The following is a 17,569-nucleotide window of genomic DNA, read 5'->3' on the forward strand; positions in this document are numbered from 1 at the left end:
TGTTCTGAAGAAGAAAAAAATGCAGTTTACTGTTTTTGTGATGGATTTGTGATTATGTAAACCATGAAAATGTTACCAATTTATATTATGAGCATTATACATGTTTATACATTCATTCATTCATTTTCTTTTTGTGCCTTAATTAAATAGGGATCGCCACAGCAGAATGAACCGGCAACTTATCCAGCATATGTTTTACACAGCGGATGCCCCTCCAGCTGCAACCCCACACCAGGAAACACCCACTCTTACATTCACACTCATACACTACAGCTAATTTAGTTTATTTAATTCACCTTTGCTGCATATCTTTGAACTCTAGGGGAAACCGGAGCACCTGGAGGAAACCCACGGAAACACAAACTCCACACAGAAATGCCAACTAAGCCAGCTGGGGCTCAAACCAGCAAACCTTCTTTGTGTGAGGCAGTCGTGCTATACACTGCATATAATAATGTATACCATCAAATTCAATTCAATTCAATTCAATTCAGCTTTATTTGTATAGCGCAGGGGTACTCGTTGCTGAATATTTGGATGAACGAAAACACTGTAGATGTTGATTTATTCAAGAACCAATCAGCTAGCTAACACGCATGCTCCTGTAAACAACGAATATGCTAATTCCGTATTTTCAGATGCCAATCGGTTGAGGCGTTTTGACGCACGGTACTCGGGCAGCGCTTGGAGGGCGGAGTCAAATGCTGAACGCAGAATAAAACCACTGCAGCCCGCGAGCGAACCTCAGTGTGAGGAGAATCATGGACGTAAACTAAACAGAAAGTTACCATGACAAAAGTTAGGCATTTATTTAAAATTACAGCAACAACACCCGTTTCCCTTGTAAATCAACAACCTTTCCCCCCCAGGGTCTGAGGTTTGCTTAAGTTTACAAGGCATCGCTCTTTCAACAATAACTACAGTTACACTCTTGACAGAAAGAATGCGCGAGTCAGTTAGCATTAGCCGGCTAGCAGCGTGCTGACAGCAGCGACAGGAGGCGAACAAAAGATTGCTCTGCATTTGTCCGATTTCACTGACACTCGGTCCATGTAGAAGGGGCGAATATCAACACAATGCCCGTGCTACTTTTTCTAATAGACACGTCCGCCTCCATGAACCAGCGCTCCCATCTGGGCACTAGCTATCTGGACATAGCGAAGGGCGCAGTTGAGACTTTCCTGAAGGTAAATGAACACACGCCTTTGCTTTCTCGCGGTCTTAATGTATTGAAAGCGTAAAACCCAGCTTTTCCTCACTTTTCTCCACAGCTGAGAAGCAGAGATCCGGCCAGCAGGGGAGACAGATACATGTTAGTGAGTTTCGAGGAAGCGCCGGCTGGCATTAAGGTACAGACTCTTTTATTACATTCCCAAACCGCTTTATTTAACTCCGGACATCTTCATAGCTCACATCGTCTTTTTGCCTTTGAAGAGGTCGAGACTACATCTGTGGTGTGAAAACATTTTGCCCAGCTTAAATTTGAGTTTAAACATGGCCGACATTTTGTTCAGTGTGGCAACAGAGCTCTCTCTCTCTCTCTCTCTCTCTCTCTCTCTCTCTCACACACACACACACACACACACACACACACACCGTTGTGTGTGTGTTCACGCGTGTATGCCAGAGAGATAGAGGAGGGGGGGGGGGGGTAACCTGACTTAGTTGTGCCACCCATAGAGAGAGAGAGAGCGCGCTAGGAGTCGTCAGTACTCTCTACATTATACCTCAGATCGATGTGAGAAACTCTTGAAGCATAACTAATCCTTTGCTCTGTCTTTATTTCACAGGCTGGATGGAAGGACAGTCATGCCACTTTTATGACTGAGCTAAGGAACCTGCAAGCAGTTGGACTGACATCGTTTGGCCAAGCTTTAAGGACAGCTTTTGATTTGCTCAATCTTAATAGATTAGTTTCAGGGATAGACAACTATGGACAGGTATGTTATAAACCATTGACTGGTATAAAGTCTGTGGCCTAATCCCATGCACCCATCCCCAACATTACAGTTAAGCAAGCACCCAGTAGACTGACACTGCCAACACAATCCCAAGCGCCCCAGGTAGCCCACAGTAATAACAAATAAACTCTTGAATGCAAATAAGGGCGTTGATTACAGAGAAATGATTTGTTTGTGTGCTCCACTGCTAGAGTCCTAGGTTGAGTGGGTTGTTGTTTTAGCAGGTTATGAATCCAAAAACGACAGAAAATATGATCCCACTTCACATAGGTGTTATAATAGTAAGATAGAAAGGCCATATGTCATATTATATTTGACAACCATAGATGGCACTATTGGACAATTTCTATAGTTGTGTGATTTTGTATTATACATTTTTTGTTGACTTTTTTTTAAACTACTGTTATGTGGCCACTTTGTTCTCATGCAGCACACCATGATATTTAGGTGTTCTGTGTGCTTACCTGGATGGTGTTTTGCAGTTACAAAGGTTCTGACTGGTTTTAATTTGATTACTGTTTAGTTGCTATTAGGGCTGCGCAATGCATACTTTCAGTATCAATACTGCCGTGTGCATATTCGCAATAGTCGCATCGCAAAATTGTTCAATCTGAATTATAGTTGACCAGGAGCTACACAATTATACTTCTTCATTGTATTTATGATTTATGCAAAATGTTTAGTTTTTGTCTTGTTTCTAGTCCAAATATCTACATTTCAAAGCAAAAACAAGATCATTTAAAATATCCCACTGGCAAATAACTTCCTAAAAAAAAGCACAAAAAAAAAACGTTTTCCCATTATTTATTCTGACGGTGGAAACTAAACTATTTTTACTTGGTCTAAGAATTTTTTTGATATTTTGACTAAAGACAAAATTTTATTTTATTTTTTTTGCAATTTAATTATTAAATTTTTTGTACGCAAATACTACTGGCTTTTCAGACCATCTTCTGAAACTATTCATATCGCAATATTTATTGCAGAAAAATAAAATATCGCAATATCAGATTTTCTAATATCGTGCAGCCCTAGTTGCTGTGTTTTTTTTTTTATTCTGTTTTTTGCATACTAGTTTTAGTGTTGTGCTCATTGGAATATCTTGTTTGTGAGTTCTTAACTTGGTTAACAGTAAGTAATTTACATGATAATCTTTAAGACCCTGGTTCCTTCACCCACTTTAATGTTTTTTGCACTCATGTTTAAACTGATTTTTAATGTTTACATTTACAAGTCTCACACAGACATTGCAACAACTTCAAATTAGTTTGTTTTGAAAGTAACATCTGAATGTGCTTCATACATTCCTACATTATTGATAACAGACACTGGGTCTCTTTCTAATTTTTACAAAAATATCTGCACCTTTTAATCATTCTGAACTGAGGGTGTTCACACTTGGCAAAATTGGTTTGATTAAATATAGATTAGGTGCATTGTGCATTAGGGGTGCAGTGGATTGCTGACTCCACCTTTTCTTCACTAGTTAATGTATAACCATCATTTGCACATACAGTAAGTACATTTATGACAGTCTGCATACAGCATTGGTTTGAGTGTAAGTTCTGTCACAAAATATAACTTAATCTAAATGTATCAGTTTCTTATTTGGCCAAACCATGCACCTATCGTCAGCTTAGAGATTCTAAAACAATACCTCTTTTTGTCTTGCACTGTCATCTTTGTTACTAAATTAGATTTTATTTTTGCAGTATTTCAATGCTTTAATGCTTTCTTTATATATATTTATCTAATATATATTAGATTAGATAAATTTCTACAGATTAGGCTTATAATAGAGCTTTAAGTTGTTACATAAAAAAAATACCATTTAATCTTTTCTTCTGCCTATGGTAAATTGACACAGATTCCTATCTTGTATTGCTGTCAATGCTTGCTAATAGATGTCTCTTGATTTCAGATTCATGTATTTGTTTCAGAAATGACTCATCCGTAAAATCTACTTTTATTTGAAGAGACAATTAAGTGTAAACTGACAGAACTGAGCATTTTTATTATGTGTTGCACTCATACATTTATTACATTTTCAATTTGTGGGATCAGTTTAACTGGTTAACGTTTAAAGCAGTGTGTATTTCGAGCTGTGACTTTGTCTAATGAGCTTTAGCTTTTAGGAGTATTGTTTTGTAATTATGTTGTTTTATCTGGCTTTTGCAGGGTAGAAACCCTTTTTTCTTGGAACCTGCTATCATTGTGGCCATAACTGATGGCAGCAAGCTGACTGGCAGCTCTGGGGTACAAGATGAGGTGGGTCATGTGTCAGTATGTGCTAACCTTGAAGACTTTCTCCATAACGGCCATTCTGTCTAGTCATTAGATTTTTTTTTTCTTTCCAGTTAAACTTCTGTTTTCAGATTTTTTCCATTTCTTTCATATCTATTTTTATTATTTATGCGAAAATTCGCAAGAATGCAAATGTTATAAAAGGGTATTATCCCTTACATGACCTTTTCCTTGATATGTTGACTTGAATGTATTTATCTCTTTTCTTTGCTTCAGTTACATTTACCGTTAACAACACCATTACCTGGCAGTGAACTGACCAAAGAGCCCTTTCGATGGGACCAGCGACTCTTCTCTTTAGTGCTGCGTGTTCCAGGCCATGCCTCTGCTGACCCTGAACCAGTGGGTGGAGTTCCACTCGACTCCTCCCCTATTACACCCATGTGTGAGGTCACCGGAGGTGTGTATGCTTTACTGGATTTAAATGAGTGACACTGTCTTGAATTTCTCATATTATATTACGGAAATAATTAAAACTCAAGAACATAAAGAATATACAAAAACAAATGGTAGTAAACATCTCTTATGAACTTGTTCAATTTTAATTTTATTATTTCTGATTCAGCCAGGAAATTGTTCACGAGACTTTTGGATGCTGTACATCACCTCTGCATATATTTCACTTTAATAGTTTACAGAACATACTTTTTAAACAAAAAAGAAAAATCCAGATTATTCAGTAGTCTTTTTCATAAGCCTTTTGTAGGGAAACTGGAAGTAGACTTAAACATTTTAGAATGCACATTTTTTGCTAAATTGCTCCATGAAGTCTTAAAAACTCCAAAATATACCAGTACAACACACAAATGCATATATGAATCCAAATCTAAAACTCAAGAGTCTGCAGGTTTTGCATCAAACTGTATCAGGGTGTACACCGGTGTAACTGCACCAATATTTCATCCTGTCATTTACACGCAATGCCAGATAGGACATTAAAGACTCACACAATTTTTTAATATCAGGAGAAAATTTACCAGCGTTCATGTCAGAAATTTGGTGTCCAATTAACATGTAACTTTACTCCAATACTTACCCCTGTTAGGTTTAACCCCTTCAGACCCTGCGTCCATTACAATGGACATCACATGACAACCCATTTTTTTGAAATTTGGAACATAATTCAGGTCTGAAGGTGTTAAGTTCTTTGAAATGGCGTTGAATTGTGTAGAGAGTTGCTGATTTAATGTTAAAGACAGATTTTACTGAACCTGTGTGTGTTGACTAAAAAGGCTGTGTAATAAAAACAAAACTTAACTTCACTATAGAGGGAGGAACAACGTCTGCCCCCTCATGCTGATTAAATGCTAAAATACAATCAGATTGTGTGTGCAGCCATTTGTCAATAGCTGTGGCCTGAAAAAGAACTAACAAGAAAAAAGGTGCAGTAAATTGTTTAAACTAGGTGTGTCCAAACCGGTGTCCTGCAGATTTTAGCTCCAACCTGCCTCAACACACTTACATTTTTTTTTTTTGCCTTTTTTTTTTTTGTTTTTTTTTTTTAGAAATTCTTGTAAAGCTGCACTCACACTAGAGTTTGAGCATGCAAAAATCTGTCGTACGGCGCTGCGAAAGGGGGCTGGATTAAACAAGATAATTAGACATTTAAAAAAGCGAGTGATTGCTCCATATTTTAAATTTCTGAAAAAGAGAGGTCATGTTTTGATCTTTGATTGGTCTCACACAGTCAAGTGATGCAATTTAATAGGTCAGAGTTCACCAAGCTTGAACTTTGCAACGCAGTGAACTGCGAAACTTGACGCACAAACTTGCCTTTCCGGTCTGACGCATTCGTGTGTGTATGAATGGATGTCTATAGGGAGAAAAGTCCATTGTGACCGCAGCTTAAGAGCTTGATTACCTAGCCCAGGTGTGTCTGATAGGTGTTGGAACTATACTTTGCAGGACAAAAACTGAAAATGCCATCAAATGCAATTACTAAAACTTACCAATAAAGAACTGTTTCTTACTGTGTGCTTAGGCCGATCATACAGCGTGTTTTCCCAGAGAATGCTGAACCAGTGCCTGGAGTCTTTGGTACAGAAGATACAGAGTGGTGTGGTCATCAATTTTGAGAAGACTGGACCTGATCCTTCTCCTACTGAAGGTTTAAAAAAGCACATTGTTTTTGTTGTTATATTCTCAGCATTTTTAATAAACGTGTAGCAATGTAATAAGTCATGTTCATCAGTTTTAGCTGCTACCACTTTATGTATTTGAATAGATGAGTACTTAAATACTTCAGAGGGGAACATTGTGGCATCCTAAAATGCAGAGTTGGTTCTCAAGAAAAATCGCTTCATAGTTTTGTAAATGTATGCACATTTTTTGAACCAGGCCATTTAGAATGTTGCTGTTTTGTTTTTCCTAGATGGTCCAATAGAGGTGAAGCATGGACCTCAAGTATGGCACAGCTGTCATAAATTGATCTATGTGAGACCCAACCCTAAAACTGGTGTACCTGTTGGCCATTGGCCTATCCCTGAATCCTTCTGGCCTGACCAGAACTCTCCTACTTTGGTATGATCAAAATGTGCTAAAGTCTGTTTTTGCTGTTTATCTATTCAATTATTTTCTTCAGTTTGATGTCATTTTTCAATGTGCTCTTGGTCTTTCTAGTGTACTGTAAACTTAAGTAAGCTTTCAGCTCAGTTGACTGTTTATCTGCAGCCTCCACGTGCAGCTCACCCTCATGTGAAGTTTTCATGTGTGGATTCGGAGCCCATGGTGGTAGATAAAGTGCCCTTCGACAAGTATGAGCTGGAGCCTTCCCCGCTCACCCAGTACATTCTAGAGAGGAAATCACCACATACCTGCTGGCAGGTGATACTCGTATCAATGTTTAAGAACTGTTATGCACTGTAATCATACAGCATGTTTACTCAGACTACAGTTACTTGTACTATAGTTGAGTGTTCTGCTGATTTTCCTTTCCCAGGTTTTTGTGTGTAACAGTGCTAAATATGGAGAACTGGGTCAACCGTTTGGATATCTGAAGGCTAGCACAGCTCTCAACTGTGTCAACCTGTTTGTTATGCCCTATAACTATCCTGTGGTGCTTCCATTGCTTGGTAAGTTTTATCAGGCTGCTCATATTTAGTAGAATTAACCATATAAAGCTATACATGGGGAATTTAGTTTGTAGAATTGGTAAATTTCTTTTTGCTATGGTCTTGCTTTTACTCTTAAGTAAAATAATTGCTTCATTATGTATCTGCTTTTGTGTCGTATGTTTCTAGATGACTTAATTGTTGTGCATAAGTTCAAGCCTCCAGTGAAGTGGCGACAGTCTTTTGAAAATTATCTTAAAACAATGCCCCCCTACTACATCCCAGTGAGTAATGGAATCACTCTTTTGTTTAAATTGCAGCAGTGTTTTTAAATAATTTTGTTCATCCTGATTCTCCCAGGCCCTGCGGAAAGCATTAAGAATGATGGGGGCTCCAAACCTGTTAGCAGACAACATGGAATATGGCCTCAGCTACAGTGTTGTGTCTTATCTTAAAAAGCTCAGTCAGCAGGTACATTCTGGCAAAACCTGTTAGGTCTCCATTTAATAACTTTCATGCAATATCATTGTATTATGTATGTTACAGGCGAAGATCGAGGCAGACCGAGTTTGTGCTTCAGTGGGAAAAAAAGTGGCACCAGAAGGTGGAATTAAACTTCGTTGTAGGAGCTCTGCTCTATCCCTGGCAAACAGGAAGGATTTCACACAGCTTCTGCAGAGCATCATGGGAGATGGACCAGCACTTCCAATGGAGGCAAACACCAAGGAGTTTGCTGGCTTTCAGCTGGCTTCCTTGAATAAAGTATGTACATGTTCTGTGCAAATGCATAAATTAGACATGTAAATGTCTAAAAGAGAAGACTCAGATCTAACAAATGCACCTTGATCAAAGTGTCCCAAACATCTGCCACTATATACAAATTGAGACCAGAGATTTATAGTAACTACAGAAGTTACTATAAATTTATAGTAATCTGTAGAAGTAGAACTACTGTACTACTGTACTTAAGTACTAAAAGGCAGTATCTGTACTTTACTGGAGTATTGTTTTTTTCTCCTACTTCCACTTTTACTTAAGTACATATTTTGCATGAGTTTAATACTTTTACTCCAATAGATTTTTTATGTGCTGCATCGTTACTCGTTACTAGGGGTGTCAAAATGATCGATATCAGTTCAGTAATAGATCAGTACCAGTTATTACGTGATGACGTAATTTATCTCCTATGCGCGATATCGCAATACTATGGCGAAGGACGGAGGCACGAGGGCACAACAAACTAGCCGTTTTTTCACTATTAGGGAGAAATGTTGTAAAACTTCGCCTCTGTCTTCTGTGCATGAGTTTTGTTTGATATAATCAAAATCAAGTGAATTAGTGCAACAGGATTTAGTTTGCTTGTTTAGTTTAGTTTCACGAGTGCTTCCAGAAGACAGAACTCTTGTTTATTGTGGTATTAACCAATCAAACTTCAAAACTCCCAAAGTGTGAGTGTGTGAGCGAGAGTGAATAATGTGTGTAAGAGAGAAACAGTGTGATTGTACATGTGTGTGCGTCTGTGTGTGTAAGGGTGCTTTCACACCTGTGAATCGATTCAGTTGTTCCGAACAGATTAAAATTGTTACATTTGTTGCTCTTTGCTCTTGGAGCGGTTCGCTTTCACACTGCAAAGTTTCTAATCGGACCAAAAGAGCTAAAACAAGTCACGTGCGAGTAAACTCTCCTTACATTGGTCAGAGTGTCAGGGTTTATTTTGCAGCGTCCCGCTCAGCTGTCAGGAGAGGTGGTGGTTTAGTGGTGATTGACATGGTGCGCGCGCGTGACGTGTCTGAGGAGAGACACGGTAGGGAGGGGTGAGAAGGGTGCGCGACGATGCCTATTTGAGGACTGGGAGAGAGACGCGAGATTACCGGGAGATCATCACTCGTTTGCGGGCATCCGGAGACTCGCGAAACTTCCCGCCCTACTCATAATTCTCTCTTCATATAGCCTAATGCCTATTACATATCCATAAAACACTGTGATATAACCGCGCTCGGATCGGATCGCTTTCTCACTGCAATCGAACCGCTCCAGGGTTCGTTTCAATCGAGCCGAGACCACCTCATTCAAGCGATCTCGGAGCGATTACTTTGGCGCGGAACAGAGCGCGATTGCCCTGTTCACATATGCCAATCGAACCGCGCTAACTGGGCAAACGAGATATGTTCCGAAACAAAAGTGTAGGTGTGAAAGCACCCTAAGAGAGAGAGTGTAGGAGAGTGTAAAAGAGTGTATTTTTATGTGTTTGTGTGTGTGTGTGCCTATGTATATGTATAACAACATCGGTATTACACGGATATTACAAGGAGACTACACAACTTCCTGTAAGAGTTGGGTTTAGAGATTGGATTTGGGGTTAGAGCAATCGAAAGTATAATTTGTAGAGTATAAAAACAATTGTAACCTATGTAAAGTCCCCACAATTTACAAAAGTGTGTGCGTGCGTGCGTGCGAGAAAGAGAGAGAGAGAGAGAGAGAACTGTGTATGAATGTGAGAGAGTGTACATTTAGGTGTGTGCAGTACAGTGTACGTGTGTGTGTGTGTGTGTGTGTGTGTGTGTGTGTGTGAGAGAGAGTGAGTATGTATGTGAGTGAACATGCTGAATTATCTCATCAGTGAAGGGATTTTCTGGTAAAAGGGCCTGACGATGTGAGTTCTTGTACCATAGAAACCATTTACAGAGAAAAACAGTATCATAAGCTTATTTTCTTTTCGTTCTGCTTAATCAAGTGCTCCAAAAAAGATATTTAAAATAAACAAAACAGTTAGTGTATTTTGGCTGCTTTCTTTAATAACTACATTACACAATACTTGTACTTTTACTTTCAGTACTTGAGTAGTAAATTTTGAAATAAACTACTTGCAATACTTAAGTACAAAAAATGTTTTGAATACTGAAAAACTGAAAATGAATACTTTAGTACTTCCACTTAAGTATGGTGCTTAAAGAGCACTTCTACTTCTACTCAAGTCACTTTTTGATAGAGTACTTTTACTTAAGTATGGGTCTCTTGTACTTTATACATCTCTGGTCTGCACAAATAAAGATTGTGTTAAGATTCAGTTTTAACCAGAAACTGGCTCTATTTTGATGACTCCCCTAAAGTAGAACTTTCTCTTTTGTGCTTGCTCTCACTTTCTCTCTCTCTCTTTCTACTCCAGCACTCACTCTGCCCACCACAGTTTAACTTTGTTCATTGCTTAAGTGTTTACAGCATCTCTTTCACAGTTAATGCTGCAAACTTGCATCCTTCAGGTGATATCGTGTTAAAGATTTCAGTGCAGGCAGAAATGCAATACTAGTGCTCGTTTGTGTCTCTCAGCTTATAAATGCTTTTTGTTTAACTCAACATGATTTTGCACTGCATCATAAATGCAGAATGCATTAACATAAACTAAGCAGACTGTTAAGTCTTTGTGATGTTGAGTCTAAAGTGAAAGTATATATTTGGGGAAGAATTTTTAAAATGACAGCATCCAAAAGGAACGTGCCATCATCAAGTTTAGTTAAGTTTACTTTTTAAATACATTTCTATTAAATTTGTATATATTTGCTTTTTTTTTTTTTTTTTTTTAGTACATAAAGCTTATCAAAGTTAACAGAACGATAATTTTTACACCGCTTAAATTAACATTTGTGCACACAAGCAGTTTATCAATAGTTTATTTCTCAATTCAGACCCCTCATCTTTGTCATCCTTCTGTTCCCCCAGGCATTAAAACCACAGGGCTTGCGCAACCCTTACGATATCCCAAGAGCTCATCTTCTGGACCAGCTGAGCCGCATGAGGAGGAACCTTCTGCATGCCAGTATCTGTATTCTCAAAGGGCAAGATCAAGGTAACACTCTCTTGGTCAAATGCTTATTGATTTTTCTTGAAAGAGTTTCTGAATGTTTGGAAAGTTTACTTAAATATTGTGGCTTTTAGGACCACTAAAAGCATCATTTTCATGATAATGTTTACATTCATAATTTTCTACAACTTACAATGAATACTTGTATTGCAGATCAGCTTCACAGTGTGCCTATAGCTCAGATGGGCAACTATCAGGACTTCTTGAAGCATTGCCCATCACCTCTGAGAGAGGCAGACCCTGATCAGCCCAAACGTCTGCACACCTTTGGTAACCCCTTTAAACTGGACAAGAAGGTATTTTTGATGTCTGACTGATGGAAAAAACAGCATTATAAAGATTCGAATTTCAGACAAATTGCTTTTTCTCTTCTCTTCTTTTTTTTTTGTCAGGCCATGATGGTGGATGAGGCAGATGAGTTTGTTACTGGCACTCAGGGCAAAGGCAAACGTCCTGGTGAGTCCAGCAGTCCTACTGTGGGAGGGGCACCTAAACGCAGGCGCTGCATGTCTCCATTGCTTCGGCCTGGACGGGCATATACACCTCCTAGAACACCATCCAGAAGTGAGTATCCTACATGCATGCAGAAAAGACCTCTTTATTTACCAGGTTTGGTTTCTTTTATTGTTAGTTTTTTTGCTTTCGCATTTGTTGCATTGGAGATGATGTTTAATTAAAATAAAGCTTTGCGTCGTGTATGGTTCATTTTGTACTTTTTATTTGGAAATATAGCCACATGATTTACATATAATAGTCAAATGCTTGCAAAAATTATAAACATTTTAGTAGGGCTATGCATTTAATCGAAAATTCGATTTTGATTTTTTTTTTTTTCTTCTAACGATTTTGAAAATCATTAATCGAGATAAACGATTATTCCATCATATACCGCCCCCTTTTCAGTTGTACACATTTGTTGCTCTGCAAAGCTCAGTTTCACATGAAAATAACTAAAAGCACGTACTGTATGTAACAATTGCAGCATGGGATGCGGATCGTTCATTGATCTACATTCAAATCATGTTTTTAAAATCGCGACTGAGACGCACACAAACATACAGTCATCATTCGGTCTCATTCGCACACTGTGCGCTCAGAGGCGAACAGAGCACACACATCTAAAGTCATCTTAATGTAAGTGCTTTAATGGTCAAATAGGTGTCAAAACGCAGTGTTTAGTGATTATTCACATTAACTCACATTTGTGTAATAAACAAACGAGCTGAGAATCAAAAGACATGTGAAAGAGAAACCATTAAAGTGACCCCGCAAAATATTCCTGCTGCCGCCTGTTTCCATCATTAGTAATCAAACAACAAAAGGACAAAATCCCTCACTGCCCTTGACTTTTGTAGCTAAGGACTTTTGTAGGTAAAGTTTTAGTCAGTTATTAGCCCTCCTGAATTATTAGCAACCCCTACCCCCCCCCCCCCCCCCCCCCCCCCACCAGTTTCTGTTTAATGGAAAGAATTTTTTTCAACAAACATAAAAGTTTTGATAACTCATTTCTAAAAACTCATTTCATATTTCATTTCTCATTTCTGGATTTATTTTATCTTTGCTATGATGACAGCACATAATATTTTACTTGATATTTTTCAATGTACAAGCATTCAGATTCAAAGGCTTAATTAGGGTAATTGGGCATAATAGTAGTTTCTTCTGCAGACAATATATTCAAACAATATATTGCTTAAGGGGGCTAATAATATTGAACTTAAAATAGGTTTCAACATATTTAAAGCTACTTTTATTTTAGCCAAAATAAAACAAATAACACTTGCTCCAGAGGAAAAAATATTGCAGGAAATACTGTAAAAAAATCCTGAATCTGTTAAACATCATTTGGAAAATATTTGGAAAAAAAAAAAAACATTTCACAGGAGTGCTAATAATTTTGACTTCAACTGATAATCGTTTTGAGTAATCATGATTTCAACTATGACAAAAATAATCTGGATTATGATTTTTCCCATAATCGAGCAGCCCTACATTTTAGTTTGACTCACTCCACAATAAAATGTTACAAACGATTGGTAACTAACTTTTTTTCGGCTTAAAATCTGATTTATAATACTTGGGTTTGGACTAGGTGCTGTACAAATACTTTTATTAGTTAGTAGTTCTTAATTGTGGACTGATTCACATGTGTGTTTTTGAAGTTGCTGCAGTTTTGCTCAAAAATGAGCTCAGTGATGCTCAATCTTGTATTGCAGAAAATATTGTATTCATGCAGAAGCAGAATGCCTTTTTTACACCCTTGCCTTCTACTATTTTTAGTGATTAATTCTTTAATAAAAACTTATTGATCATGTCTGGTCCCACACAGCTCCCGATAACAATCACTTGGAATTGGAAAACCATATCACCAATCATCTCGAGCCAAACTGCGACTCGGACAGCGATATAAATCCTGTGCCGGAGTCTGAAGTGATCCAGCAAAGCAACCATCTCCAGACAGAAGAGGTTGAGAACCAGCAGGACTGCGTGCAGGAGAATGGCCAGTCCAGTGACAGTGAGCTGTCTTTGGGAAGCGAGGGGGAAGAGGAGGCCCCGCACCGCTACCAGTACCCCTGCCAGCTGAAGAAGATCAGAAACCAGGAGAGCCAGGAGCTCAACTCTGAACTCCGAGTGCTCATCACCAAGGAGATCAGGAAACCTGGAAGACGTAAGTAACAACACCCACACATGCAGAAAATGTCTACAGCTTAACACCGCTCAAGTGTTTGCATTATTTTCACTTCCTCCCCTGATGCTCTTTTCTGGATGACGTCCAGTAAATGAAGGACGTGGAGTCTTTCATAGGCTTTTTTGTCCTGGGACTTGTTAAATCAACTGGTCATGTCTGCTGCTCTTGATGGATGTAAAAATTTGTAACAGTCACAGCTGGTTTTAATTAGTTAATTTGTTCCTGCGGTGTTGTTTTGTTGAGCATTGCTTATTATGTGATGCATGTTCCCATTTCTGTCTTAAAACAGGTTATGAGAAAATCTTCTACCTTCTCAAGCAAATCCAGGGCAGTTTGGAAACGCGCCTGATCTTCTTGCAGAGCATAATCAAAGAGGCTGCAAGGTAAGCTTTTAGCTCCACATTTAAACTCAAGTTTAACTGCACAGATATCACTGGCCATTAAATGCGTTTTGCTGGCCTTTTGGCTTCTGCCACTAAAAAGTCTTTTGACCAGTTAAATACAAAATTAATTTTAGAAAAGTTACTGTTATTTGTAATAAATAGGCATAGAAGCTAGCATAGTTTTTAAAATGATATTTTGTAGTTTATATTCAAGGGTTTTAATTCGTTGCATATGAATGCATTTCATCATCAGCATGACTGACATGCAGACAGTTTTGTATTTAGCTTTTCTTGTACTCTCAGATTTGTTGCACTAATCAACTGGTCCACAAGATTCATCCATGTTTAAGTGCAGTCAAATGGAGTATGTTTTGCGAAATATTTTTTTTAAATTTTTTTGCATTTGGCTGTGCACATGTGCTTATTGTTTGAAACCGAAGTATACTTGAGGCATTATGTGAAAACCCATATTTTAACACTTGCGTTGTATGACACCCTGCACATTACACTGGGTCTTTTTAAGTCCAGCTAACACTGTAGGATTTTGAATAATTCTATACGAAGGTAATTTGTCAGACTGCACGAACATGATTCCCATTTCAGAATGTAAGTCACTGAAGTCACACTGGAGAAAAGTGCCTGACATCTTCTGCCAATACTTCATTGGAGGGAGATTTGATGACAGTGGTCATCAAGCAGCTGTTGGTGAACATGTGAAACCAGCAATTAAAGATCACAGATTTTAGCTTGAATATACAAATCTTTTAAGATTTCCCTATTTTGTCTCTGACGACCAAATTGTGGCTGAAATCACAGTGTGAGCATGGTATCACGACTTCAGCTAACGGTTATAGCTATTTTTTTTTAATTACCACATGCAGATGCAAGTGTTCACCAGTTAACTTTATTACTTTTTTGTATCCATTAATCTTTTAAGTTTCTTTACCATTAGGGGTTTTCATAAAAAAATTGTTACATTTTTGAAAATTTTACATAAATTTCTGTTTTAGATTTCTGTTTGCACCTCACAAGAAGTGGTCAATAAGGTGTAAATGTAAAATATTACTAATCTTTTGCAAAAAGACAGATGAAAAAAAATCTCATTCAAAATCAACAAAGTAAGATTCACGGGTCAACTAAATAAAAATAAATACAATGAGCAAAAAGCATGACTGAAGAACATGGGCAATCACCATGCAAGTTTTTTCCAGTCTACCATTTGCTTTTCTGCATTCTTTACAAACAAATTACTTGCATGAAGTTTGTTTGTGTTTGCATCTTATCTTAATTAAATGTTCAATAAAATGCATTCTATAAATGACTTCAAAGTAGTTCATCTTATGTCTCATTCTTGATTTATTTTTTTCCTTCTTTCTATTGCACGGATTGTATCTGAAATCCAAGCAGTTTTCCAGCCCTAGTACCTCTATTTTGATGGCATGAGTGAAGCTCTTTGATTGCTAATTAAATGGCATGTGTTGTGTGTTTGTGAGTGCAGATTTAAGAAGAGGGTCTTAATCGAGCAGCTGGAGATTTTCATAGAGGAGATTCACTTAAGAGCCAACGGCATGAATCATCTGGACAGTTTCTGAGCACTCCATCTGCCCTACTTGAAGGACTCGAGCACTGATCTGCACTATTTATGTAACGTTACATGGGACTCGTGTGTCTCCGGTCTTTATCAGTATTGAATCTGATTTTATGGACAAGGACTTTTGTTGGGTTGTCTCTAAACCTCAGGATTGTGGAATATGGGAAGTGTTGCCCTTTCTATAACACATGGTCATAAATATGCACTGCTTTCTTAAGCTCTCTTCTCCCCTCATCTGCTCATTTGTGTTGTTGCATTTACCAACATTGCCAATGATTGCCAATATAAACATGTCATTCAGGAATATGCTCTGCAAGCTCACCAAACCAAACACTCGTATAAAGAAACTAAATCAGCAATATTCTACACCAATAAACAGGCCAATTCTTTATGTTTGGAGATATGACCGAGGTTTTATAATTAAATATAGACTTGCACACTCCAGAAGTCGTCATTGTTTGAAAAATAACATCTCAGGAATGATGGTGTTGCAGAAGACATTGTTCTTGAAATGTTTCCTGATGCCCTTACAGACCATTGTTGTTACACATGGCTTCAGTATAATTACAGCAACTGCTTAATTGCTATCAAAACACATTCTGTGGTTTTTAGACCACTAAACCATGGCAAAAGTCTGTTTGAAACCAAGGACTGTAAAATCTACATAGGCTAACCTAATTTTAATTTTAAAGAAGCAACGTCTGAATGGTGATACAAAGGAAACATTCTAACAATGTAGCTGCTGTTTAAACATCCAGGACAGAGTTAAGAGCTACTTAATTACTGCCATGGATTTTTTTTTTTTTTGCTGCTAATGTATTCCTACATTACTGCCAAATATGTAGTATCCCTTAGCCTTATTTTCTTTTTCTGTAGGGTTTGTCTTTGAGTCTCTGTCTCTTAACCCAGCACCCTAATGTTGGACCAATTCTTTGCCATACATGTTATATGGTGAAAGGTGAATCTGTGGCTTCTTGCGGGAGGGAGGATTTTTTTTTTTTTTACTATGCTGTATATATTGTACATGGTGACCCTGAAAATATAATTTAAAAGTATGTTTTGGTAAAAAGCCTGTTTCTATGTATTTGAATAAAGTCTATTTTACGCTGTGAATAGTTATGTAAATAAATGACTTGCATTCTCAGTGACGCAACGTCATTCAAAACGACAGCAAATCTTATTTGTTTCTCTCATTTAAACCCAAGTGCAAGCTGGAATTAGGAATCAGTGTGTGATCATTTATTTATTTACAAATGTGTTTCCTTTAATACGAACCAGGAAATTACTCCTATTATGCAGATGTAGCTAATTTTGGTATTCTTGTGTAGACTGTGTGATGGATACTACACTACACAACTACACACTACCCTACACACTACACTGACAAAAGTCTTGCCACCTATCTTAAGTTTTAGGAACAACAACTAACTTCTAAGTGATAGTTTAGAATCAGAAGTGGCTTATATAAAGGCAAAGGCCTCTAGATTATGCTTATTTTACCAAAATAAAATATGATGGTGCCATGGTTTTTGAAGGAGTGCCATCCTGCTGAAGAATTTGCCCTCTCCTGTGGTTTGTAATGTAATGGGCAGCACAAATGTTGATACCTCGGGCTGTTGATGTTGCCATCCACTCTGTAGATCTTTCGCATCCCCCATACTGAATGTAACCCCAAAACCATGATTTTTCCTTCCCCGAACTTGACTGATTTTTGTTTAAATCTTGGGTCCAT

General features: G+C 37.9%; 1 protein-coding gene across 1 annotated transcript; it reads left to right on the forward strand.

The window, feature by feature from the left end:
- Positions 1-746: 746 nt before the first annotated feature.
- ints6 (integrator complex subunit 6) lies at positions 747-17,012 on the forward strand. The gene is made up of 18 exons (NM_001126428.1): positions 747-1,187; positions 1,272-1,349; positions 1,791-1,940; positions 4,140-4,229; positions 4,482-4,665; positions 6,247-6,372; positions 6,637-6,785; positions 6,936-7,088; positions 7,204-7,336; positions 7,505-7,599; positions 7,676-7,786; positions 7,862-8,077; positions 11,033-11,159; positions 11,328-11,470; positions 11,567-11,738; positions 13,504-13,842; positions 14,153-14,246; positions 15,745-17,012. Exons 1-18 carry the CDS (start codon positions 1,077-1,079, stop codon positions 15,836-15,838), a joined length of 2,565 nt encoding a protein of 854 aa, NP_001119900.1. The 5' UTR covers positions 747-1,076; the 3' UTR covers positions 15,839-17,012.
- The last annotated feature ends 557 nt before the right edge of the window (positions 17,013-17,569 follow it).

This window comes from Danio rerio, chromosome 9 (genome assembly GCF_049306965.1).
Source record: "Danio rerio strain Tuebingen ecotype United States chromosome 9, GRCz12tu, whole genome shotgun sequence".
NCBI lineage: Eukaryota > Metazoa > Chordata > Actinopteri > Cypriniformes > Danionidae > Danio > Danio rerio.